General features: G+C 47.2%; 1 protein-coding gene across 2 annotated transcripts; it reads left to right on the plus strand.

Moving 5' to 3' along the window:
• Positions 1–1,872: 1,872 nt before the first annotated feature.
• Positions 1,873–24,067, plus strand: mrtfba (myocardin related transcription factor Ba). 2 transcript variants are annotated; one of them, XM_079756983.1, is made up of 16 exons: positions 1,873–2,012; positions 6,129–6,210; positions 7,498–7,769; positions 12,625–12,690; positions 13,188–13,243; positions 13,551–13,626; positions 14,168–14,329; positions 14,653–14,843; positions 15,224–15,367; positions 15,677–15,924; positions 16,325–16,496; positions 17,631–18,758; positions 19,402–19,533; positions 19,742–19,879; positions 20,247–20,307; positions 20,647–24,067. In XM_079756983.1, the coding sequence occupies exons 3-16, from the start codon at positions 7,607–7,609 to the stop codon at positions 21,147–21,149; spliced, it is 3,240 nt and encodes a 1,079-aa protein (XP_079613109.1). In that variant the 5' UTR covers positions 1,873–2,012; positions 6,129–6,210; positions 7,498–7,606; the 3' UTR covers positions 21,150–24,067. The 2 variants fall into 2 exon arrangements, with proteins under 2 accessions (XP_079613109.1, XP_079613110.1); XM_079756984.1 differs by having other exon boundaries at positions 14,656–14,843.
• The last annotated feature ends 221 nt before the right edge of the window (positions 24,068–24,288 follow it).

Genomic DNA, 24,288 nt, shown 5'->3' on the forward strand with positions numbered 1-24,288 from the left:
GGGGGCTGGGTTACAATATGGTATTTACATGATGCAGTATTTTTTGTTTCCATCATAAGAAAATGAGGAGCAACATTCCATGCTCAGTGTGTCATCAAACTTGTGAGGGTATTACATTGTTACAGTAACAATGTCATTGTTCTGGGGAATTATTACATTGTTTTCAGAAGTCGTAAATGGTCAAAGAGGGGGTCTAATTGTAACCTAATTCTAATTGTATGTCCTCTTTGACTGGTTGGACTGCATTATCAGACACCGCAATATAGTGTTCACACACAAAATAATTCCAATTTTAATCTCAGAATCTGAGAATAGAGTCAGAATTCTGAGGATGAGGTCAAAATGATGGGTAGGCTATCTGTAAGGAACCAAAGTCAGTGAGAGTCACACTGACCTACGGAAGAGTATTAGGGACATATGTGCAGAAAAACAATTATTGGCATAAAAGCATAAACAAATATATTAAAAACAAATATAAAAAATAGTTGTGATCCAACAGCTGCATATCATTGAATAAAAAATCCATTCCAAGCTATGATTAATCAATATGGCAAATATTGTCCTTGTAGCTTGCTTACGACAGATTACAGCCCAAACTGGAAATATTAATACATTTCCAGAAATATTTATATATATATATATATATTGCTTCCCCGATCTCAGGACAAAGAGACAGATACCTAGATCATACGCTGCTGATTCACGTAGCCTTATTGGCTATATATATATATATATATATATATATATATATATAGGCTACATCTGGTAGAATTTACTGTTACAGTATAAATAAAAAAATCCTTGTGTGTTAAACAATACATTTTATATCCTATGTGCCAAATATATATATATATATTTATTCATTTATTTTTTTCCGATAGCCTTAAAATATGACTTAGAAATTACGTATGAAAGAGGATTTGGGCCACATGTTATTTTGTTTTGTTTGTTCCGATATGAACAAAATAATTCCAATTTTAATCTCAGAATCTGAGAATAGAGTCAGAATTCTGAGGATGAGGTCAAAATGATGGGTAGGCTATCTGTAAGGAACCAAAGTCAGTGAGAGTCACACTGACCTACGGAAGAGTATTAGGGACATATGTGCATTTTCTTTGAGATCTGAGTTTAAACTCATAATTCCGAGAGTTGAATCAGAATTTCAGACTTTATTCTCAGAATTCTGATTTTAATCTCAGATTTCATATTATTACCTCAGTACGAAAAACAAGTATTTGTGGCCCAAATCTCTTACGTTCTAAAAAAAAAACAGGATTAGTATGACGGAAAACCACAAATAGCATTTTCGTTGCAATACGCGTGTCTTTGATTGGTGGAGCTCGCTTTTACCATGGAAACGTTTACCGCACCGCAAAAGTTAAGTCGGTAACTGCAGCCACTGAACTCGACCGCCTAGCATAGCATCCGTGATTTCTCTTAGAATAATGGAAAGTTAGAGAGTTGTTAAAGAGTCGTTGTTAGAGCTGTCAGAGCTTATTAGCAATATAATAATGGTAAAGGTTATACGATGCAAGAAACGCGCTGAACTATTGGGTTGGAAGCCGTCGGGAAAGGTTTGCAATGGTTTGTAAAGAAGTTCACTCGTTCTCGCTAAATAATGTACACAGTCTTGTACCTATGCCTTTTATTACGTTTTCCTTTTTTTTTGGCCCCAAATCAAATGTTTTGTGGTCACGACTAACTTGACAATTAATTGGGTTGGTTTCAGTCATAAAACTCTTTATATAACGACTTTCTGAAAAGCCAATGGAGAAAATGATTGGTAAATCATTTCCCCCCACACACACACACACACACGCGCGCGTCCTGTGCGATACTCATGGTGACGTCACTCAGTGCATCCCCATAGATCAGTCGCAGCCATTTTACTCCGTCAGATAAACTTGGCTCTTCTGGAAAATACACAACCTACATCCGCCCAGGGCCGATCGTGCTGTCGTGGTGTCTATTGGAGCGCAACCTGTTTCTTGACTTCAAGACGTTGCAGTTCGGTAAGAGCCGACAACTGCCTTGTTGTGTTGGTTTTGGCACGTTAGCTCGTTAGCTCGATATAGCGCTCGTACATGTCATGAGAGATTCATGATTGTTTACGTAGCGGGAATGGATGGATGTCTGCGACATGGGGGTCTGCACCGATTAACGTTAGCGCGACTGACAGTCAATGATATCATATTCGTTGGGTGCCCCCCCACAAAAAGTCATATTTGCAGTGTATGCCGCTGTCACACCTGTCAGATGTATTATCTAAGAGGCATTAGCCTGTCTTACACCTACACTGCTGCCACCGCCGCATCATTCATACAGTTAGATATCGAAACCCCTATGAATAAACGATGGCCGCATATTTAAAGGCAATATGTTGAGTGCAAAATAGCCACGATCGCTGTCAAGCGAGTACCTGTACGATGAGCAACCCATATCGCGTTTTAATAACATTAATGACGTCTCGTCTCGATTACCCACGCCAATGTTATTTTCGTGATCACTGAGGGGAAGGCCGGCGGTTCTCACATGATGTATGACTAGTGATGTCATCGTGTAACTAATCAGACCGTGTGGTAGACTTAGTAGTCAACCACAGACATGATGAGGTCATTTCTTATTTGTTCTTTTCATTGGAAAGTCTGAAACTTGAAACTTGCTACTGGGCGGATATTGGTGTTTGGAAAGCAATCATCTCTGGATTATTTTTCATTAAGTGTTTGTACTCACTGATGTTTAAAACGAACATTTTCATTCAGAATATTTGTAGAATTTATCTAATGATACAATGAGTTTTTTAAATGTTGTACCAAAGCCATATGCTTGGGTACTATGTTTGCACTCTTAACTGAAAAGTTTTCTAATTGTTCATATAAAAATAGACAAGGTCAAACCATAGTGTGAAACTTTTCCCCAACTTAACCTGTTCCTCCTGCATGGTCTGATTGTCTTTCAGTCGTGTTGGCAGTATGAATATTATTTTAACAATAGTCCCTCGATAAATTTAGCCTGCAGTCCGGGTGCTACTGGGTGTACAATACTGGCTCCATTTCATTGTTTAAATGTAAAGCCAGTGTTTCCTTTGTTTCGATTGTGAGTTTGTTGACTACCCTCACTAGAGTTTAGTTCCTGTCACCTGATCTTTATTTTTGGCACCATATTCTGAAGCCTGAGACCCCATTCTCTGCTATTGTACAGGCTATCTTTTTTTTAATTTTTTTACTATTGCTTTATAATTTAAAAGATGTCTCCCATTTAGTAAAGGCCAGCAGCTGGCAAGGCAGGGAGGAAACGGCATGACCTGTCAATGTGTGGGAGTACAGATGAACGTTGACCACGTCGATGATATAATTTGTAATTGTTTGTTCTCTGGGAGAGAGCTACAATACTTGAGTCTGGTGTCTGCTGCTTAATTCTACACAGGCTTCCCACCACCAACACAGCTGACCATTATGTGGTTCTCAACCGTGTGTGGGTGTGTGTGTCTTCATGTGTGCGTGCGAGTTAGAGATGACATGGATGTTATGGCCGGGACGTCAGTCCAATTGTTACATTGGTTTTTATTTTTATCCTATTGTGATACACATAGTAGGATGTAGTATTCAGTGGTAGTAGTATGAACAAAGTATGCCATTGAGTACTTGATATGAATTATATAGTGTGTGTGTGTGACCGATGCTATTTGTAGTATCGATGACCCCTGGCCCCCTTTTTGTCGGTATGCAGAGCTCTTCCAACAGCCCCCCACCCCCCCTCTCCACTCTCGCTCTGCCTTTTTTTTTCTTCCCATATCATTTAGTTTGGCCTAGCTGGGAACCTGTGCCCCCGAGGAAACTTTACATTTATTTTTATCGATAATTCCGGTTTTGAATGTGACCTAATTCATTGACCAAATAGGCTCCTCTCTTATTTGAACTGTGTTACGCTGTGGTGTTGTTGCAAATGGGTCAATCAATCACTCAGGTTGTTTTATGGTTTTCGTGGCCTTGTGCAATTCCCATCAACTCCCATGGATGTACGTGTGTGGAGGGTGACTGGATCAAGCCCACGTTCAGCTCCTAGACACAAACAAATGATGACTTGGTTTAGCTTCCCCTGGTGTGTATATCCGCTTTGGGAAAACCACTGCGAATCTGACATTCCCCGATAACACACTTACGGCACTCTTGAGTTTAACTAGTTCACATTTATCATATGTCACTTAGCCATACCACTTGAAACAACGTGAAATGCAGAGAGGCAGGGAATTCATCCGTCCATATTTAGCACCATTGAGTTTGTTTATCGTTTCACCTCTGCGTTGGGAACCTTGAGGTCTGGGGATACACAAACAAGCCGATATTGATGATCTGTAGTTTTCTACTCAAATCAAATTATATATACATCTGCAGCAAGTCTGTGCTTTATTTCTGCTGTATTGATGGTGTGCTGTTGAAGCCAAATGTTTTACTGAATCCTATGTTGCCAGACACACCAACAAGAGGTAACTAATTAGTGGTAACACCGCCAACATGAGGTAACTAATTAGTTGTTACAGCAACAGCTAAGCCTGTGGGTGTTTGCCTCCTAGCTGGTTTCTAAAGAGTTACTTCCAGCCACAGACATTTTTTGAACCCAAGCAAATTTCTACTTGTTTTGGCTCCTTTTTAAACGATTTATAAAAAGTAATTTCCCCATTTCTTTGTAGAACATTAATGACTTCTATTATATTGGTCCCCTGAGGCGGACATTAATGAAGTTTAGTGTGAATGGTCTCACTGAGACGCTGTTAATTTGGTTATGTTCTTAATAACACGCAGGAAGAGCTCTTTCACTTGTTTGGTCTATCTTCATCTCTTTTTTCAAGCTCTCTGTCTCTGTGTCTCTGTGTCTCTCTGTCCCAGGATAAGGTGCTAACAATTGTTTTTTATTTAGTATTTTCATATTTCATATTGTGAGTCTTGTGGATCTTCGACTTCCTGACAAAAAGTACTTAGTTCATGTATCAATGCACAACCTTTAGGCATCCTTAAGTAAGATTTCAGGTCTTTAATGACATATTTTGATGACAACAGCTTCTTTGGATTAAAGTGTAAAAAATGACATGATAAGCTGTTGTGAAAAACTGCTGATCTGCATATGTATGTGCACCTAAAACGCTTATTTTGTCTAAGAGAGCCTCCTCAGAAAGGGAAATGTGCTTTGAGTTCAAAGCACATTTCCCTTTCTGAGGAGTAAACATTGGATGAAGCACATTGTGTTCCCGATGGCCCTAGTCGTGGCCGTCTAACACATTTAAATTATTCCAACAACTGAGTTGTCTCTTCAGGCAACTAAAAGCACAACATAAAAGTCAGAGCTATCTCTACCATCTCTCTTTCTTTCTTTCTCTCTGGCTCTTTCTCTGCAGCCTGAATTACTCTCCATCTCTGGCTCACAAACTCTCTGTCTCTCTCTCTTCTCACTATCTTTGTTTGAATTGAATCCCAACTCCCGAACATGTGGCAGGCGGTGTGTTGGAATGTATGGAGGGAGTCTAAACAAGCATGAGATGTACTTTCGCCCTGTACACCCTATCTGTTTTTCTCTCTCTCCCTCTCTTTTCCTTGTTCTCTCTCTCTCACCCACTCTCTCTCATCGCTTTCGCTCTCTTGAAGTTTCCTAGCGACCTATATCAAATTGAAGCCCATCTGGTATCCAACAGGCTGATCTTTTGTAAATCAGCCCACGCGAATGGCCGGTAAAGGTCTCTCTTTGCATCATACCACCAAGAAGACCATATTGTTTTCTCCTTCTCTGGCACTTTGAAGCCACAGCACTTAAACTGATAAGAGTCTCTTGAGCATCCCTTGCCATTGTACCTCTGATCGGACCCATCCACCTCCCATCGCCATAGAGACCGCCGCTGGTTTCCCTGGTAACGCACAACACATCTGCCGTCATCCGAACGCTCAAAACCACCCTAGAGCGGAGAGCTCAAGTTTAGCTGTGGCTAATTTTGTTTACGTCCTCGCCCACCGAAGCTAGTTAATATACTCTGATCCCGAATAATGTCGAGGTCCTAGAATTGCTGGACACAGGTTGTTTTTGAATTTGTTATTGAGTGTTGGAAATTCACGATTGGATTGCTCTCTCGTATCTTTTAGGTCTCCTTATCCATGGCTTAGAGTAGCAGCGAGCGATCAGACAGACTGACCAGACGGCTGATCCTCTCCTCTCCGACCAAAGGTAAGCTCTGTCTTACGAAAGAAAAATGCCACCTGTACCGTAACTCTTGGTCTGTGGACAATGGACAAAATGAATTCATTTGTTGTTTATATGTGTTGTTGGGTTCATAATATTTATTACATTTTCTTCTCCTTATACTGTATGTAGCCCCTCAGCTTAGGTAGAAACCCATTAGAAGTGTAGAGCTTTGTCTCTCAATCACATCCCTCCGTCCTCCTGTGGTGAACAGAGATGATTTGTGGTCTGACTATAAGCTGAATTGCACATGATCCAATGATCCCCCCCCCCCCCCCCCAGTCAGTCCATGGTCTCCCCCACGACCGACGTAACCCTCACCCCGACTGCCGCAGCCCGCAGTGCTGGGTCGAGGTGGGGCGTACTCTGCCAACGCCAACAAAGTCGTCCACTTTACCAATGGCTCCTGCGACCCTTACGACTGATGGATGTCGGCCCTCGCTGAAAAACAATAACCGGCGCCGGCCCCGTTTGTGCTAGTGCGGCCCGGCCATCCGTCATCCCCCTGGGGTCGTGCGGCCGTCAGAGAGCCTTGGTTACCCCGGCTGTTTGTTTTGCTCCCTGAAACGGTTCCCTTCCCGGACACTATTTTAGAAAACCGCTGTCGCATGGAGACGACGACGGCGATGGCTGTGGCTGGATCCAGAAGAGAGCCGTAGAACCGGTTCTTCAAACGGGCTTCCTGTGTTTCTCAGGCCTCAGTGGTTTGAAAATGATTATTCCTCATATAATTATCAGCTAAGTGGCATGCTTTTTAATGAGAAATGGGGGCAGGCCCTGAATGCTTCCAGATGTTCTGAGAGTGAAATGCCACCCCAAGCCTTTTAACCAGTCCGAGTGCTCCGTGCCAATGCGACGGTAATGATTGTTATTCTGAGTTGCTGGAGACTTTTTTGGAAGAGCCCACAAAATGGTGTTGAATCATGATGTGAACCTGTGGGTTTTCTTTCTACTTCTTTGACTCATTGATCCTGCACATTAAAGTGTACTGCATTTATACTTATATACTCTGCATAATTTATACTCTGCATAATTTAGTCTTTTCCTTTATAAGACTAATTAGTTATTAGTCAAATGCTATTATAAGAAAAAGGCGCACACACCACATTTAATGGGTCCAAGCCAGTCTACAGTCAGTCTTGTAGTCCTTTCTTTATGGTTAGGCATAAAAGTTCACCCAAACTAACCGGCTGCCAGTAGGCATAGATTTCGCTATGTCCCTCTATTTGATCTTGGCTAACAACGTGTACCTTCCCTTTTCTTTTCTTGCAGTTGTCGCCGTGACAACAGAGGCAGGAGGGCTGCCTCGCCTTCAGACTCGTCCATCGCTGCCCGAGACCCCTCCCAAATCCAACCTCCCTGCCCTCTTTATAACGGCACCATGGAGCTCCAGGCTTCCATGGGGCTGTTGGGAGCAGAGGGCGATTGTGGGATGTTGAGTCTCCTAGTGCCCAGTCCGCAGAGTGAGGCTGTGACCCACGAGTTGGAGGAGCTGACTCTCCAGCCCAAAGTGAAGCTGCTCCCCCTCAACGAGCGCAAGAACGGTAAGCCCCCATCAACTCAAGGTCAATGTTTCCCTCTTGAATGCCGTCATGGGAGAGTTTAAATGTCAACAGTCCAAGGCTGTGTTCCCAACACTACTTCCCGTGCCCTCGTTCCTATTGCTTTTTCACTATAGCCTCGAGGAGTCGAGACCTTGCAAGTTGGTTGTTGAGCGGTGTGGGAAGCAGGAGCATGGAAACGAGACTGGCGAGCTGCTATAGCGTCTTTTATTTTTAATGCCGAAGTCTCTGAGCTCTGAAGCACTTCCTGCGTAGGGTACACTGATGTGTCCTCGGACCATAACCGTCTAAGCCCGGGGTGCTGGCTGCTTCTCTGGCTCACTATGTGTTGGGACAGTGTGTGCAATGGGGATGGAGGAAGACATAGGGAGATTTAGGAAGTCGATCCATATAGATGCTCCGGTCAGGGCACCGCTGAAGGCAGCAACAGTGAAACCTTTCTCTTATGAAATGAATCACTGCTTTATTGTAGTGCCAGAAGTTATTGAAACCCCTTATGTCTGTCTGGTGGGCCCAATTAATAATTGGAATAGAGATAAAGGAGGTCTGTAGAAGGTCCAAGTAATGCAGCGTTTAAATACATAAGTCGTATCGTCTGAATCCAAGACCACAGAAACTGCACGTACACTGTGTGTGTGTGTGTGTGTGTGTGTCTATGTGTGTGTGTGCCCGTGGTTAGTCAGTCATTCTGACCGGTCGGCTTGTGCACACTGTCGCTGGGTCAACCAATCATTGGCTAACGGCAGTGCCTCATCAACATTCCATCAGGCGAGCCCTGATATTCCCATCAGATTTCACCCAAGGGAAATTGCAGTGCGTTCCACTCGCGCGGATTCCCGTCACTCTCACCAGACTGTGGCTGTTTGAACCGGGGCCACCGTCTTGACTGAGCGGCTGATGGATGAGCGAGAGCGTTCTTGCAGCAGGTTTTTCAGCAGCGCTGGCAACGCCGCTCCATGCTGTACGGGGTAGAGTGCCAGTCGGTAATGATAGCCCGGGACAATATTGACACGCTGGTGCTGAGCGATCGCTCGCTTTCTCAGGCAAATTATACCCAGCGATATCGATCGGATTTCGAGGGGTGCTTGTCGCCCGGTGCTGTGAGTGATAAAGCAGCGCATACAGTATCGTGTGAGGGCCTTGGGTTTTGTATTCAGCACGAGCCCTGTCCATGCACGGCCAAGAATGGGATTTAAACTGAACAGTGACTGAGTGGAATGACTGTGGAATTACAACAGCACTAGCGCCACACACTCTCTATATACACCCCCCCCCCCCGGCTATTAGCGTAAACACAGACACATACACATGGCCCAGACACAGATGGCTCATACTCCCTCCACCCCCACCTCCACCTCCACAATGACCAGATCCCCTTCTGTGTTCTAGTGGTTTACCACCCATGTGTTGAAACTGCCACCTTAACTTGGACTTGGCTCTTGGTCTGTCTTGGCGGTTGGCTGGGGGGAGGAGAAGGTGGAAGAGAGGGAGAAGCTGGAGGCGGAGGAGGTGATGGAGGGACTGCAGCCAGCACCGCTGGACTGGCAGTAGCTCTGCGCCGCGAAAGCATTGCCAATTTGGCCAGGAGGCTAATCTATCAGATTAACATGTGAGCACATGTGACGTAGTCAGACAATCCAGAAATAGGCCTCAGAGAACAGATAAAAGACTCTTATCTGATAGGATACTTCCTGCTCTTTCTTCACGCTCACACATTTAAGTACAGTTTATACTAGGCGCCATTTAAAATAAATGAGCTCTATGTTTTTATTTTTGGACATGACAGTGAAGATGGAGGTTGAAGTGGGGTTGAAAGAGAGGGAATGACATTTTGCATAGGACTGCAGGTCAGAATCCAACCCAGATCCCCTGCCATACGTGGTGCCTCTGTGGTTAGCGTGTTAGCAGGTTAGCAGACCCTAACCAGTGTACATAGCCAGAGAAACAACGGGGGACTCTTATAACCGACAGACTACACTGAAAGTATCTCTCAAGTGTTGTTGGTCAAAGAGGGAACCCGCCTGATGCTTGACACACGTGCAGGTGGGTTGTGTGTGCATGTATGTGTGTACGCCTTGGCCATGCACCTATCTGTGCCATACAGGTGAGAGGTCACTTTATGTTTGCATGCCCCTTCCTGGACGGAGGCGTTGCAGAGAGCTGGAGGAATTGACTGGAAGTCTGATGATGATCATCCCACCTTAAACAGGCACAAGAACACAACCTTCTGGTCAATGCGTATGGTTCCCTCTGCACTGGAGATATGGACAAATCTGGTGTGGTTCATATCAACATTATTGGTCTGAATAATACCTACTTCTTTGTCCTCAAACATGTGGGTGTGGGTGTGGTTGTGTTCAGAACCAAGCAAAAAAAATTTCAGACATTTGTTTAGGAAAGGCATGTGCTCAACATATACAAAGCGAATGTCTCGCTACCCAGGTTGATGGAAATGCATGCACCGATTTAGTTTCTGTTCATCTTTTTATAGGAAATGATGATCGCACACTTTATTTTCCCTGCGTGCTTCTCATCAAAGCCCTCTAGATGTTGTTGGTGTTTTTTTGTGTGCTTTGTTTTGTGCATGCAGCGGTCCTGTTGTGCTCGGCTCTGATTGGCCGATGCTGCTGACTCAGGCATCTGTCCTGACGTCAGGCAGCTACAGGAGCTAGCGGCCCAGCCCTCCCCTGCCCTCCCTTTTTCCCTCCCCTGTGTCTGGCTGTGTGCATGTGTGTACGCAGATACCCTCTGTAGGCACACCAAGAGACACTGAGAGACTGGGGGGGAGAGAGTGAAGAGAGAAATAGAAGTGGAAGCCAGAGAAAAATCGGGGCATTGTTTTTGTGCTGTTATTATCCTGGCCAGGGTGTGTAGCACGGCGGACTAGCAGGCTCCCCGGTTGCACTCCATCCAGATTGAACACAACATGACTGTAGAGCACCGGACATGCTATGTTAGCTGAGAGCCGGCTCCTCTAGCAGCCAGTGGTATGAAGCTAAAGCTCTGTGCTTTGGCGAGCAAGTTGTAAAGGAGTAGGCGAGCGAGGGAGCGATGGCTTGTATGGAGATAGTAACACCTGTCGACCTGACCAGCAGGTTCAGCTCAGGTAAGAACTTTGTTTTTGGGCTGTTCTCTGGTGTTAATATTGCTAATTTTGCAGGTTGCTAAAGCTTATTGACATATAGCCATTTCAGCTTTTCTCATTCTCTGTATCGGTAGCTGTAGTTGAGTCTGTCTGAGGGAGGATTTAGGAGGAGTGGAGTTAGGCGGGGGTTGGGGGGCGTCACACTATTTTCAGAGTTTGGTCGCTCCTGGAAGTGAATCAGAAGGAGTGACCCTCTGTTCCCTCGAAGGGGATCTGAGACGGATCTATTGAGGAACAAGACGAGGCTGGACACATGCATCCTGTCACTTACACGCTGGTGTTGGTGCTACTGGTGGTAGTGTTGAGTGTGTGTGGGATGTAGGGATTGGTGTTACAACAGTGATGCACTTGTAACACACTATGTAATAAAGTAAATAAATAATGTCCAGAAAAACGGCCCAGGGCCAGGAACTACAACTCCCTTTGTGCATTTCAAGATGAAGTGCCCCTGTACTCAAAGTTGGACGGAACATTTGTGTTGCAGTGTTTTCCCTTTTTGCTAGTGCAGCACTAGTATATTGATTTCATCGATTGTTTAATTTCTTCTGTTGGGCTAATGGACGAATCATTTAGACTACAAAGTTGTACGAATAATGATGGTGCAACCATCAACCTTAGTGCAAATGGATATCTTAACTGTGTGTGGTTTGACTGACAAGCCACCAATCTAAAGTAGAGAAAAAACAACACATTTGAAAGAGTTTCTGGGCCTATACACGGCAAACATCTGGCATTTTACTTGACAAATTCCACCAAAAAACCTTAAGCAGATGTCACAAGGACCGGTTCATTTCCTGCTGATCAATAAATTAATAGATTAATACATTGCGTCGACTCATCCCTCCTGCAACGGGGATTTCCCCAGAGAGACTTCCAGCCAGCGGGCACATTTTGAGATCTAAACCTGCGGTCTGTTTGTCCCTGGTGTCTGGGCCCCCCGGCTGGGCTGTCTGTCAGTGGGACACGTGCAGACTAGTGCTGTGTATTGAATTTAATGAAGGACCTCGTCTCTCTTATGCACCTGGGAGGTTGGGGGGGGGCGCCAGGGCCAGGTGCTTCACTGTCTCCGCCAGCTGCATGGAAAATATGTACAGTTTCTCGGGGTGGGCTATCAAGTGCCAATTTAGATTTAGCAGTGCAGTGCCTGTTCAAAGCGTGCCTGTGCGGAACGGGCCGAGGGCTTGGCCTAGGGTGTTGCTGCTTGCGAATGTCTCGAGAGCTGCTAATCCAAGAACAACTTCATTAATTCAACCGGCGAGAGAGACGTCGATCGGATCGAACAGTTGTTTAGAAAAAAATGTAGGACAGAGAGACAGACCTACAGAGACTTATCTGATTATAGTTCGATAAGTTTGCGAGACATTGGAAGTTCTGGGGGAATTCCAATGTGTTCAATTAATCTGGCCTTGCTAAAACGGCTGTCCGTTTATGTTTGTCTAATGCACTGTTCAGTAAAACATTTGGATCTACAAATCAAAAGGAAGCCTTTTCCTCTTCTTTATTGTCCAAACCTCTTTCAGCTTGACGGTCTGACTGGAAACATATTTTCTATTGTTTCACTTCCTCAAAGTTCCTGTTTATGGACAGCATTGACCCTTTGTGCTTCCTGTTGCGGTCCACATCTCAGCCGATGCTGTGTTTTCCTCCTACAAGCCTAGCTTACGTGTGCTGCCTCCCTCCTCCTGTTCACAGTTCTGCAGCTGAGGCTCCAGCAGAGACGGACCAGAGAACAGCTGGTGGACCAGGGCATCATGCCCCGTGAGTAGAGAGCCTCTCGTACACATCCTTCTACCTGACATCCTACCTCTTGCAGACACAACCAAAACCTGGCTAAAACTAGGTTTACACCGCTAAGACATCACTATGTTACTATTTACTAGTGTTTGTCATTTGGCGTATGCTTTCATCACGGTTGGTCACGAGGTTTGATCCAGGCGATGAAGAGGCAGGGATGACGCCTACAGTCAAGCTGCAGACGTTGGGATCCAAAGCCAGAACCGTTCGGCTGGCACAGTAAAAGTCCCTAGCCGCTACGCTAACCTCCCCCCTGCATACAAAAGAACACATGTTATTCATTGGTGGGGTGTAACGTCTCCCACATAAACGACAGGGTTAAACGAATGGGACACCCTGTATACAACCTCTAATGAAGCACGATGTGTTTCATATAGAGGAGCCGCGCTTCATCTGAATCCATGATGCGTCCCTGTTTGGATGCGTGCGTTGATGAAACTGTTTTTGTGTTCTCCCTGTAGCCCTCAAGAGCCCAGCTGCTTTCCATGGGCAGATACGCAGCTTGGAAAGAGCAAGGGTAAGACTGCAGAAGGGAACAAGATGCAGTACACTGTAATACATTGGTATGAGAATATCTCAGACTTGACCCAGCAACGGCAACTTTGGAACTCGGAACACAGAATCTGTACATTTGAAAGAAAAGTGAATAAAAAAACTCAATCCCGTATGTGATTGGTTAAGAACAATACATGGATTTGAATTGGTCAAACGGTGGCCGATGTGTCCAGAGGATACAAACACATTGGAAGACGATCTGCAAACAACAGGACACCCGAAAAGAGAGACTCTCCTGCAACTTTTAGTTTTTTTGTCTCATTTCTTAGACAGAGAACTTCCTCAAACACAAGATCCGCAGCCGACCGGAGAGGGCAGAGCTGGTCCGCATGCACATCCTCCAGGGTAAGGATGTGTAGCTCATCACCGCTGGGACATCCAGTCTATTATCTGAGCAAATGCTTCCCCGACTGCGGCTCTGGCTTTGCCCAGGATTAGGGGGTCCCTTCTCCACCCCGTCTCATAAAGTTGAGTTTGGCCCGGACGCTGTTTGTACAGTGGTCCGGGAGGTGCAGCCCATATTACAGCCACCGAGCACTGAGTGTTATGCTAGCATGTGGGGGAGGGCAGTCAAAACATTGCAGCCTAGATATTAAATCGTTATACATTAAAGAGGAGCTAAGTACTAAATGGAAATGGCTTGGGCAGCGCCACCACTGGTGAAACCCGGGGGTATAGTGAGAGAATCAATCCAGTCATTATAAATGTATGAAGGTTTCTGGTATACTTTAATAATAAATAAATACATCACATTTGGCAGGCACGTTCATCCGCTGCATCTTTCAACACACCAACCCCCGACCTCGACCTCACTCAGTCAAGCTTTAATCAATCCATTAACAACCTCATTCTGTTTTTTGTTTTGTTCTGTTTTCCCACTCTCCAGAGACGGGGGCGGAGCCGTCGCTGCAGGCCACCCAGATGAGGCTGAAGAGAGCCCGGCTGGCGGACAACCTGAACGAGAAGATCGCCCAGCGCCCCGGGCCCATGGAGCTGGTGGAGAAGAACATCCTGCCCGTGGACGTCAGCGTCAAGGAGGCCATCATCGGTGAGTGGGCAGGGCTAGGGGCCGACGACAAGACGTCTGATCGGTGGGAGCGTAGTGTGGGTGTGGGGGGACGGGTGGATGTGGGTGGGTGGGTGGTTGGGTGTGTGGGTCAGGAACACTACGAAAAAAACTGACGCCCGGATTGTTTGTTTCAGAAATAAATAAGTTTTGCCTGAATACAGAGCATCTCCGAACATCTCTGTCCTTTTGGTGTTTCGAAAAACCCTGTTTAAAGCTAGACTCAAAGGTCGAAGCAGAGACATGAACGAGAGGCAGGTGTGGTCGTTACGGTGGACGTCAGTGGTGTGGTCTGTCCTCCACAGTAGGCCAGGTCAACTACCCCAAGGTGCTGGAGGACGACAGCGGGGACGCCATGTCCCCAGAAACACCGGCCAGCCAGGAGTCCCAGAGCTCCGCCCCCTCGACCCCAGACACCCGGCCCCCAGAGACCCCCACCCAGGCCCCAGCTCCACCACCACCGCCGCCGCCGCCGCCGCCACCCCAGACCCTGCAGGTAGGAGGATTCATGGCTCGTTTGCAGTAGGATAATAGAACTCTATTGTACCCGGTGGCCATACCTTTGCTTCTTAGGTCTGGACGTTGATATGTATTTACCTTAAATTAAATAGTTTAATGGCAAAAAGGTCATTTAAGTAAGTAAGACTGCTATAAAGAGGTTTCAGTGTGGAAACTTGTAAGCTGTGAGTGTGGATGCAACCTTGCTGTTTTGAGCAGTTTTTTTACACAGACAATGCATATATCTGCCCCATCTGCCTTGCGTCTCTTATTTAGATTTGTATGCAGTAGTCGATGCATTTGATGGAGGTTGTTGATATTTTGGACCATTTCCAGTAAAAAGTATTTTTAATGTCTTGAACGTATTACCCATTACAGCCCCTCACAGTTGTTTCCCAAGCGGTGGCAGACTTCATGAAGGCTTTCTCCACCAACGAGCAGCTGACTATTGGCCAAGCAATTCCTCCTACACAGCCAATCACCACTGTTCTCCCATCAAAGCCCGGCCCGACGCTTATCAAAGTAAGCACGACAGTTCCTCTTTACATATCTTTGCCTGTAGTTTTCATTTATAGTAATTTGAATACATTAGAATAAGCTTAATCACCAGCATTGTAAATGGCAATAGTGGAAATCAAAAAGGTATCAATATTACAATTACAAACAAACATTTCAGATAATAATCGATTTTATTAAAAGTCCATGTGATCGGTTGTAGCATTTGTGTAAATTATAAAGTTTATTGTGTACAACAAAACACAACAAGAACCGTTTCAGCTTATAATGTCTCATCCGGTGACCCCCCGACTCCATCTCTCCCTGCGTCCCCAGCAAAGCCAGCCAAAGCTGCCGTCGGAGAAGAGCCGCAGTAAGAAGGGCAAAGAGGCCAAGTCGCGGGTGAGGAAGCTCAAGTACCACCAGTACGTTCCCCCCGACCAGAAGCTGGAGGCCAGCGAGGCGCCCATGGACTCCTCCTACGCACGGCTGCTCCAGCAGCAGCAGCTCTTCCTCCAGCTGCAGATCCTCAGCCAGCAGCAGCAGCACTACAACTACCAGACCATACTGCCTGCGCCGCTCAAGTAGGTTTAAAACTACAACTACCAGACCATACTGCCTGCCCTGCTCAAGTAGGTTTAAAACTACAACTACCAGACCATACTGCCTGCCCTGCTCAAGTAGGTTTAAAAGTACAACTACCAGACTATAATGCCTCAGGCAGTATGGTCTGGTAGTTGTAGTTTTAAACCTACTTGAGCAGGTTTAAAACTACAACTACCAGAATATACTGCCTAATCCGCTCAAGTAACTAAAAACAGAGTGTTTTCACTATATAATAAGTAAAATGGTGTGTTGTGCTACAATCTGGAGTTTTGCATCCTACAACTCTCGACTCAACCTCCACTCTCCTGGTCTTCCATCTTTTATTTTATCCACCTTACTCTGTCCATGTCTCACTCTCCCTTCCCTCCCTCTCTCTAGGCCAGTGGGCGAGGGTCAGGGCGGCACCTCCATCGTGGTGTCCCTCCCAGCCGCGCCCATGCCCCAGACCTCGCCCCCTCCTCCCCAGGCGGCCCAGACCCCGGCCCGGCTGTGCGGCTCCCTGTCCAACCGCAAGCCCGGCGTGCTGCCCGCCAACCTGGAGGAGATGAAGGTACCCAGCACCGGTCTCAGAGGGGGAGGAGGAGAGAGATTTACCACGGGCCGTCACTACATATTTACACAAGACACCGTTGTCTAGACTCTGCCCACGGGCCACGATAAATAGAGCAGCGCCAGATGGACGATGGAACAGAAGAAACAACACGCTTTGAGGCCAAAAGCCAAATAAATCCTAACTATAGACTGTATGTTGTGTTTCAGTCAGTGATGCCAATGGGGCATGTCGGCGCGTGAGTGATGCGTATGGTATGCGGCTGTTGTCAGGATGTATATGAAGATAACGACATGATTCAAACAACATCCTGCCGAGATGTGGCGGCAACAACACTAAGCGCCTGAGGTTGTAGCGTCTATCGGCCCTGTTCCGCTGATTGTCATGTAAACGAGCCCTATCATGTGTTGGAAGACATTGAGTCGATGAGGCGTTCCCAAATGCCACAAGTATTACTTTCTCTTAAGGGAATTTCCCTCCAAGGCATACATACCAAGGCTCATTTAAGGGCCTACTTAGTTTGAGGTATGAAACGGAAAACTGGAAAGGTTAAAAATAACCACCCTAGCAGAACGCCACGCAACGTCATGTCAATGCGTTCTTTGAACCCGCTCCATGTAAGTTGTCGCACTAGCAACCTCTAGTGACGGATACTGTTATATATGTATGGTCTCCAGTAATGGGCTCCTTTGTGGCACACTATAACTACCAGTGCTGCTCAGAACCTTGGCGTTCCTTGAAGCGCCATCCATCACCACACCTTATAAAACACCTTATAAACACAGCAACAACGCATGACCTAAAATCCAATCTTCTGACGTGTGTTTTCCTTTCCACTCTGAAAGCCGCCCTCAATGTCTGACGTGCGCTCGTTTTACATTTTAGCCAGACTCGGACCAAGAGTAGATCCGAAAGACCGAAAGAAAGGTTACATGCTGGAAGGGAGCATGGTGTTGGGGCTCCACTGCTACATTCTTCTACATTATTTTACCCTGTAATGGAGTACATTGTTGTAGTGGAAAAGAGTCATAGTGCAGTGTCTAAGTGTGCTACTTTATCAACTGAGCCACTGTACAAGACACGACTGGTCTCCTCAGCCCTCCTCTGTTCTGACGACCATCCGATCTCTTCCAGGTGGCCGAGTTGAAGATGGAGCTGAAACTACGTGGGCTCCCTGTGTCCGGAACGAAGACCGACCTGATGGAGAGGTTGAAGCCCTTCCAGGACAACCACGGCTCCTCAACCCACAACGCCACCCCTATGGAGCTGAGCAACGGCGGCCTCGCGGGACGCCTACCTGTCCAGCAGAGGGCTCTGGAGGGCACCGGCTCCACTCCTCCAGTCTCCCCCCTCTGCAGCGAGCTCTCCATGCTCCAGCAGGACCTGGCCAGGTCCAGGGCGTCCCCCGACCCCCAGGAGGTGAGCCCCGGGCGGGGAGGCCTGGTGTGGGCCCACCCGGGCCAGGCTCCGGTCCCGGAGGAGAAGGACCGCCGGCTCCACGAGAAGGAGCGGCAGATCGAGGAGCTGATGAGGAAGCTGGAGCAGGAGCAGCGGCTGGTGGAGGAGCTTAAGATGCAGCTGCAGGTGGAGAAGAGGAGCCAGGACACGCCCTCCTCCGTCAGCTCCTCCTTCCCTTCCGCCCCTTCCACCACCGCCGCCGCGCCCGCCCTCATCAACTCTAACCTGGTCAAACTGGAGGGCCGACTCCTGGCCAACTGCTCGTCCCCCAACTCCATCCTGGGCCCCTCGGCGCTCCCCAACCAGCGGGCCACGGTGGTGAAGCTGGAGGACGTCACCGTGTCCTCGGGGAGGCCGGTCCACCCCCAGGCCCAGACCCAGATGATCCCCCAGGTGCAGCTCTTCTCCCAGATCCAGCACCAAGGAGGCCCCGGCCCCCGCTTGGTCTCGCAGTCCCAGCGGAGCCCCAACGGCCATCAGCAGCAGCAGCAGCAGCCGGCCCCCAGCCTGCAGCAGTTCTTCATCAGCCACCAGGGCACCGTGTCCCAGGTCCTGGGGCAGCCCCAGACCCTGCTGACCACCGGGAGCCAACCCACGGCACAGATCCTCCTGCCGGTCTCTCTGCCCGGTAACACCACCGCGTCCACCACCACCATCCAGCTGCCAACCTCCTCGGTGAGCCTACAGCCCGTGCTCCAGCACACAATGTCCAATCCAGCCCCTGGTCTGGTGCGGGCCTCGCTCGCCCCGATGGAGATGAGCCAGCCAAGCCCGCAGCTGACCAATCACACCCCTCTGATGCAGGTCAGTGTGACCTGCATGACCACCTGATGATTTGGTGACATGAACCATGGCAACTAACTAAAAAGAAAAAAAGAATAATCCCAACGGTTTTTAAGTGGGCTCAAGGCCTCCTTGTGCCTGACTTGCATAGTACAGATTTGTTTAATATGTGACAGAATATCTGAAATTGAAGCCATTGACACAGGCAATTAACAAGCACTAACGCATCTACTATTGTATATCAATAATGCGTAACAATGTGCAACAAGGTGTCTTTGCATCCCATTTCATTTGACATGCATATTAATAATCGCTGCAGCTTTTTGGCCATGGGGTCGTCTATAAGGGAGCCATAACCTTAGCACCATATGTTGGTAAGAAGGCCTTTGAAGCTCATCCCAAATAAAAAATTCTGCATCCAAATAATAAGCGAGAATAGCAGTCTCGTGCCGCAAGAGCTTGAAGCAGCTGTCCGCTGGCTTGGACAGGCCTGCTTTGTATCACATTGGTGTTGTTTGTTCATGGGGGCTTGTTTCACGGCCAAACTAGAAAGTTTGGTCTGGAAATTTGGTCTGGAAATTTGGTCTGGAAGTTTGGTCTGGAAACAGTATGGTCTGGAAGTTTCGTCACCGTGTTTTTTTTCCCCTCTATCATTGCCTCTTAGACCCTGACGGGCCTGGAGACGCAGAATAGGCCGGAGGCAAATCCCCAGTGTTTCCTGAGTCGTTCCCCGGAGAACAGGGTTTCCCCGCGGGCTTCTCCCAACCACAGCCTCCCCAATGGAGGCCTCAACAAGGTATTTTAGAATCTTGTTTTTCTAATGGTCCACAGAGGGTCTATAGCGCTAATTGTTGCAGTACCTTGCATTTACACTTTGACAACAACCATCATTTCTGGTCTGGGATTTAATAAAATACACCTTGTTTTATTTTCTTGCAAGCGTTGTGTCTTAAGATGTCCTTCTATTCATAACCATTAATATTCAATTGCTTTGTCTTTTGCAGTGTCCCTCTCCGTTCCAGCAAACCCTAATCCTGAGCCCCACATCGCAGGTCATCCAGCCCCCAAAGAACAAGGAGCCCCCCAGATACGAGGACGCCATCAAACAGAGCCGCAATCAGCATCTGAACAACATCTCACAGGTCAGACAGGCCCACAGTGCTCTGAGGCGTACACGTTTACAATCAGATGCGTGTGCACTACACACAAATACATCGAAAAGACGCTCAAATCCCTCTTGAGCCAAAACACATGGCCATATCCAGACAGACGCTCGTTTTTATAATTTTATTCCCAGAATAGATTTGAGTCTATATGAAGCAAGCAAAGATAATGCAGCCAAGCTACATTTTTGTGCTTTGCTCCCTTAACAAAAACGTTATTCTATTTATGCAAATATGAAGCAGAATATGTACACACAAGTATTTATTCATTCACAGCCTCGAGGCTGTTTCCTTGATACTGGTCATGCACGCCTCAATGCTCTTTCCCTATTGGCTCGGTTCTCAGGTTCCCACAGCAACCAGCCAGCAGATGGACGACTTGTTCGATATCCTGATAGAAAGTGGGGGTAAGCCAACACACACACACACACACACACACACACACACACACACACACACACACACACACACACGCACACGCACACGCACACGCACACCATACTCTCACACTACTCTACCTACTATTAATAGCACAAACACATTTAAGGAATCCAAAGAAAAGTGTAAAATATTAAGTGCTGATGACACCAGACACCATCATCCTAAAAATAACCGACAATGTGTTTCTGGTATTTCAGTCGTGGATATTTCCCACCGTTGGAGCAACGGAAAGCATTTGGCGTCGGCCTCTATCAAACCCTAGCGGACACTAACCCCTTGTTTTATGTCCTTGTCTCCTTCCTCAGAGATAACCCCCTTCATCCAGCCGGACCCCCGCGCCGCCCTCCCCAAGAGCCTGCCGGTCACGGCCACTGTCACCACCCTGCCGGTGAACACCGCCTTCTCCAGACCCCCGCCCCACATCCAGGTGGCCCCGCCGCCGGTCCTCAGCCCGTCCCCCGACCCCAGCATCTCCTCCCTGGCCTCGGACCGCCAGCTGGAGGCCTTCCTTGAGCGCACCCTGGGTGGGACCTCCCCGGTGTCGGACCCCCGCACCCTGGGCCTGATGGAGGAGCTGCAGGCCCAGCTGATGGAGCAGCAGCACCCCTACTCCCCCATGGACACGTCGGAGCTGTCCTTCTGCGACTCGTCCCCGTCATCCCTCAACATGGGCCTGTCCGACCCGGGCCTGGACAACATGGAGTGGCTGGACCTCACCATGCCCCCGGGGCCCGCCGGGGCGCTGACCCCTCTGGGGATGCCCTCGGACTTCCTGGACACCCCGGACCTGCAGCTGCATTGGGAATAGATGGGGCCGGGCCGGGGGGCTCAGACTGATAGGAAGGAGCCACGGTGATGCGTCTGGAGAAGCGGCTCGACTACGCCCAACAGAAGGACGGACCACGCCCGAGAGAAGGACAGACGGACTGCGTAGGAGGCTAGTGAGGAGATGTCCACCGATGGCTATTCCAGTGAGAGTATTGTGATGACAACGGTAGCTTCTCGGAGAGAGGACGCTGAACTTTTCCGAGGGCCGTAGCACTTGTCGAGGAGTTGCTCCCTCAGAAGGAAAGTCCACTCACATTCGAATTGTTCACAAGTTTTCACGACGGCCAATTTGGCCAGCAAAAGTCGAAGCTATGTTGATCATAGCGCTACCTTTCTATTATCAAAGAGTCCATTTATAATAGCACTTGATCAAAGTTGAGAAAGTCACATTGGGCTTTATAAGTCAGCATTAACCTGGGTAACCTGTAGACCACAACCTTGAGTACAGGGTTAAACAGTAGAACCGACCGGGCCATGGGAACATTAGGTATACAGAGACGAGGGTAGTTTGGCGAGGGTAGTTGGGGGAGAGGTTTTCTTGGGTTCTTCAGATATCCTTACCTCAGCTTTCCGTCGGACACACACACACATGCACAGGCACACACACAAGACCCTGACCAGACAACTCTCAACGTTGGCTTGGCGACGTACCCTTTAGGTCAGGGGTCTCAAATTCAACTTACCTGGGAGGTAGAGTCTGGGTCAGGCTGGGCCGCATCAAGTATTCCACAGAAAAAAGCAGCACAACTCACCCAATCTAAGTTAATGATCGGGCTATAATTAATAATAAACGTTGGCTATGTAATCGCTGTCCACAGGGGACAATTCATAGTCATTGGTGGAAACCAGGACATTGTAGCGTCCTTGGCTTTTGTCGGGACTCGGGACACACAACTCAAAATTGGGACTGTCCCGGCAAAACTGGGACATCTGGTCACCCTACCACAAGTGATAAAAAAGCGTGGCAAGCGACTCAGCAGAAATGTGCGTTTGACAACAATGTGCGGGCCGCACTAACACTAAATTTTGATGTCAAGTAGAGGGCCACAAAATATCATCCGGTGGGCCTCAATTGGCCCCCGAGCCGCGAGTTTGAGACTCCTGCTTTAGGTAGACATCGACAGCCTATGCTGTCGATTGAAGCATTCTGTGCCAAACTAGGTTAGGTGCTGTCAGTGATTCTCTGGCCCGGTTGACCCAGTGTTAGGCAGGGCATTCACGTCTTAGACCAGGACCAGGTTGTTTTAGGATCTCTGTCCTTGTCAATACTTTAAAATGACAAAAGCAAAAGCTCACTTTCTTCCATTGACTGCATCTGAATGCTCAGTACACACGCTTTAACCCTGTACAGCACTTAATCCAGAGTATACAACACATGGGCCAGCTAGCGTGTGGCCAGAATAGTCTGCCATATGACGCCGGCACCATACGAGCGATGATTCCCCCCCCCTCCCACCCGTCTTGTCAAGCCGTTCCGGTGAAACCGCAGAACCAATGAACAACGAGTCGTCAGACAGCGGGTCGGAGGCTCCTCCCACTCAGTGAGAGACACTATGCACTAAAGAGGCGGGGCAAGCTATCGCCAACCTTGCCTCCACATCCAAAAGGAAATGTGAACGTTGACGCCGAGCCGACCGAGGCGGATCGGCGCCCCGGAACAAAACGACGACCACCGTCACCACGGCGATCAGCCCTGGTGACCACCCGAAGCCCTTAGCTCCTGAATGTAACCTCTGAGATGTTAAGAAGGACTAAAGCAAGACGCTTGTCACACATCTGGCAGCTCATTCGTTTTCCCTGGCGATGGAAACTAAAACCGACCACAGCGGCTAAGGGAACAAGTACCGCCACATCAACACATGCACAGCCGACTGAAGTGCATGTGTGCTGCAGTCACACCCTTATGAGGTGTCTGAAGACTTTACAGAGAGGTGCTACTTGTTTATCTATATATATCTATATGTATATAGATATACACATATAGATATATTTATCTATATGTATATATAGATGTATATATATATAGCTGTTGTAAATATCTCTCTGCACTTTTGTTTGCATGTGGTTCAGAGTGGGAACTTGGCCACTGAGATGGTAAATGGTTTCACATTGAGGGGCTTGTCTATGATGTCTGACCTCCACCAGTCGTTGGTGGTCCTATGTCGAGCCAAGTGGCAGAGGAGAGGAATGTGGACTCGCCAGCCAATAGATAACTTTAAGATTAAGAAGATTCCTTCCTGCCCGTGTGTCTGTGTCTGCGTGTTTGTGTGAAGGAGAGAAAGAAAGAGGAAGAATGTGGGCAAGTAAGCATGTTTGTTTACACGTGTAAATTTGTCTTTCTGTGTTTTTCTGCATGTATGTCCTGGCTCAATTTCTCCATGTGTACAATTATATCTGTGTTAAAAAATCTTAGACTAGTGTGATCGAGCCACTTTCCCTCCAGCTGTCCGCTTCAAATATATATCTAGAGAACAAGGACATGAACACGCGTTGACCTTTTGCTATTGCTCGATGCTTTAACTTTTACTTTAAAGAAAAGGCTTTTGATGACTGTTGAACCCGGGTTTGGTTTTATAAAACACATCTTCTGTTTACTGCTTTGACACAGTGAAATGTTTCTCTTGGATTGAACGTACCTTTTTTAAAACTACCATCTTTTTGATATCTCACTACCTTTCGATTGATACACACTTGCTGTACAGTGCTTTGGAATCCAAGGAGTTTTTCTTATTATTGATCTAATTTGTTAAGGCCGTTCTCTTCACTAGTGCTGCTTCTAGGTCCACTTCACTAGATCTATGACAGAAGGCTTTGGGTGTCGCTGATTGGTTCATTCCGAAAGCCAATTTTTTTGTGGAGGTGTATATATATATATATGTGTGTATATATATATATATATATATATATATATATATATATATATATATATATAATTTCAGAAAACCCTTTAAGAAATTATTTAATTTAGTCCTGACAACATGATACGTTTTGCTGCTCACTTCGGCAATAATCTTGCGCCTTAGCATAGACAGTGTCAGGAGACAGTTTTTCAAAGCTATAAGGGTCATGCAAAAAATATAGCATAGGGGTGTTCTCTATGCTAGAGAGTAATAACTTGA

Source organism: Pollachius pollachius, assembly GCF_949987615.1.
Source record: "Pollachius pollachius genome assembly, chromosome: 19".
Classification (NCBI taxonomy): domain Eukaryota; kingdom Metazoa; phylum Chordata; class Actinopteri; order Gadiformes; family Gadidae; genus Pollachius; species Pollachius pollachius.

Coding starts and splice junctions, on each gene's coding strand:
- mrtfba (XM_079756983.1), top strand. CDS start 7,607: ATGGAGCTCCAGGCTTCCATGGGGCTGTTGGGAGCAGAGGGCGATTGT. Junction 14,844..15,223: donor CGCCACCCCAGACCCTGCAG/GTAGGAGGATTC, acceptor TACCCATTACAG/CCCCTCACAGTTGTTTCCCA. Junction 16,497..17,630: donor CCAACCTGGAGGAGATGAAG/GTACCCAGCACC, acceptor GATCTCTTCCAG/GTGGCCGAGTTGAAGATGGA.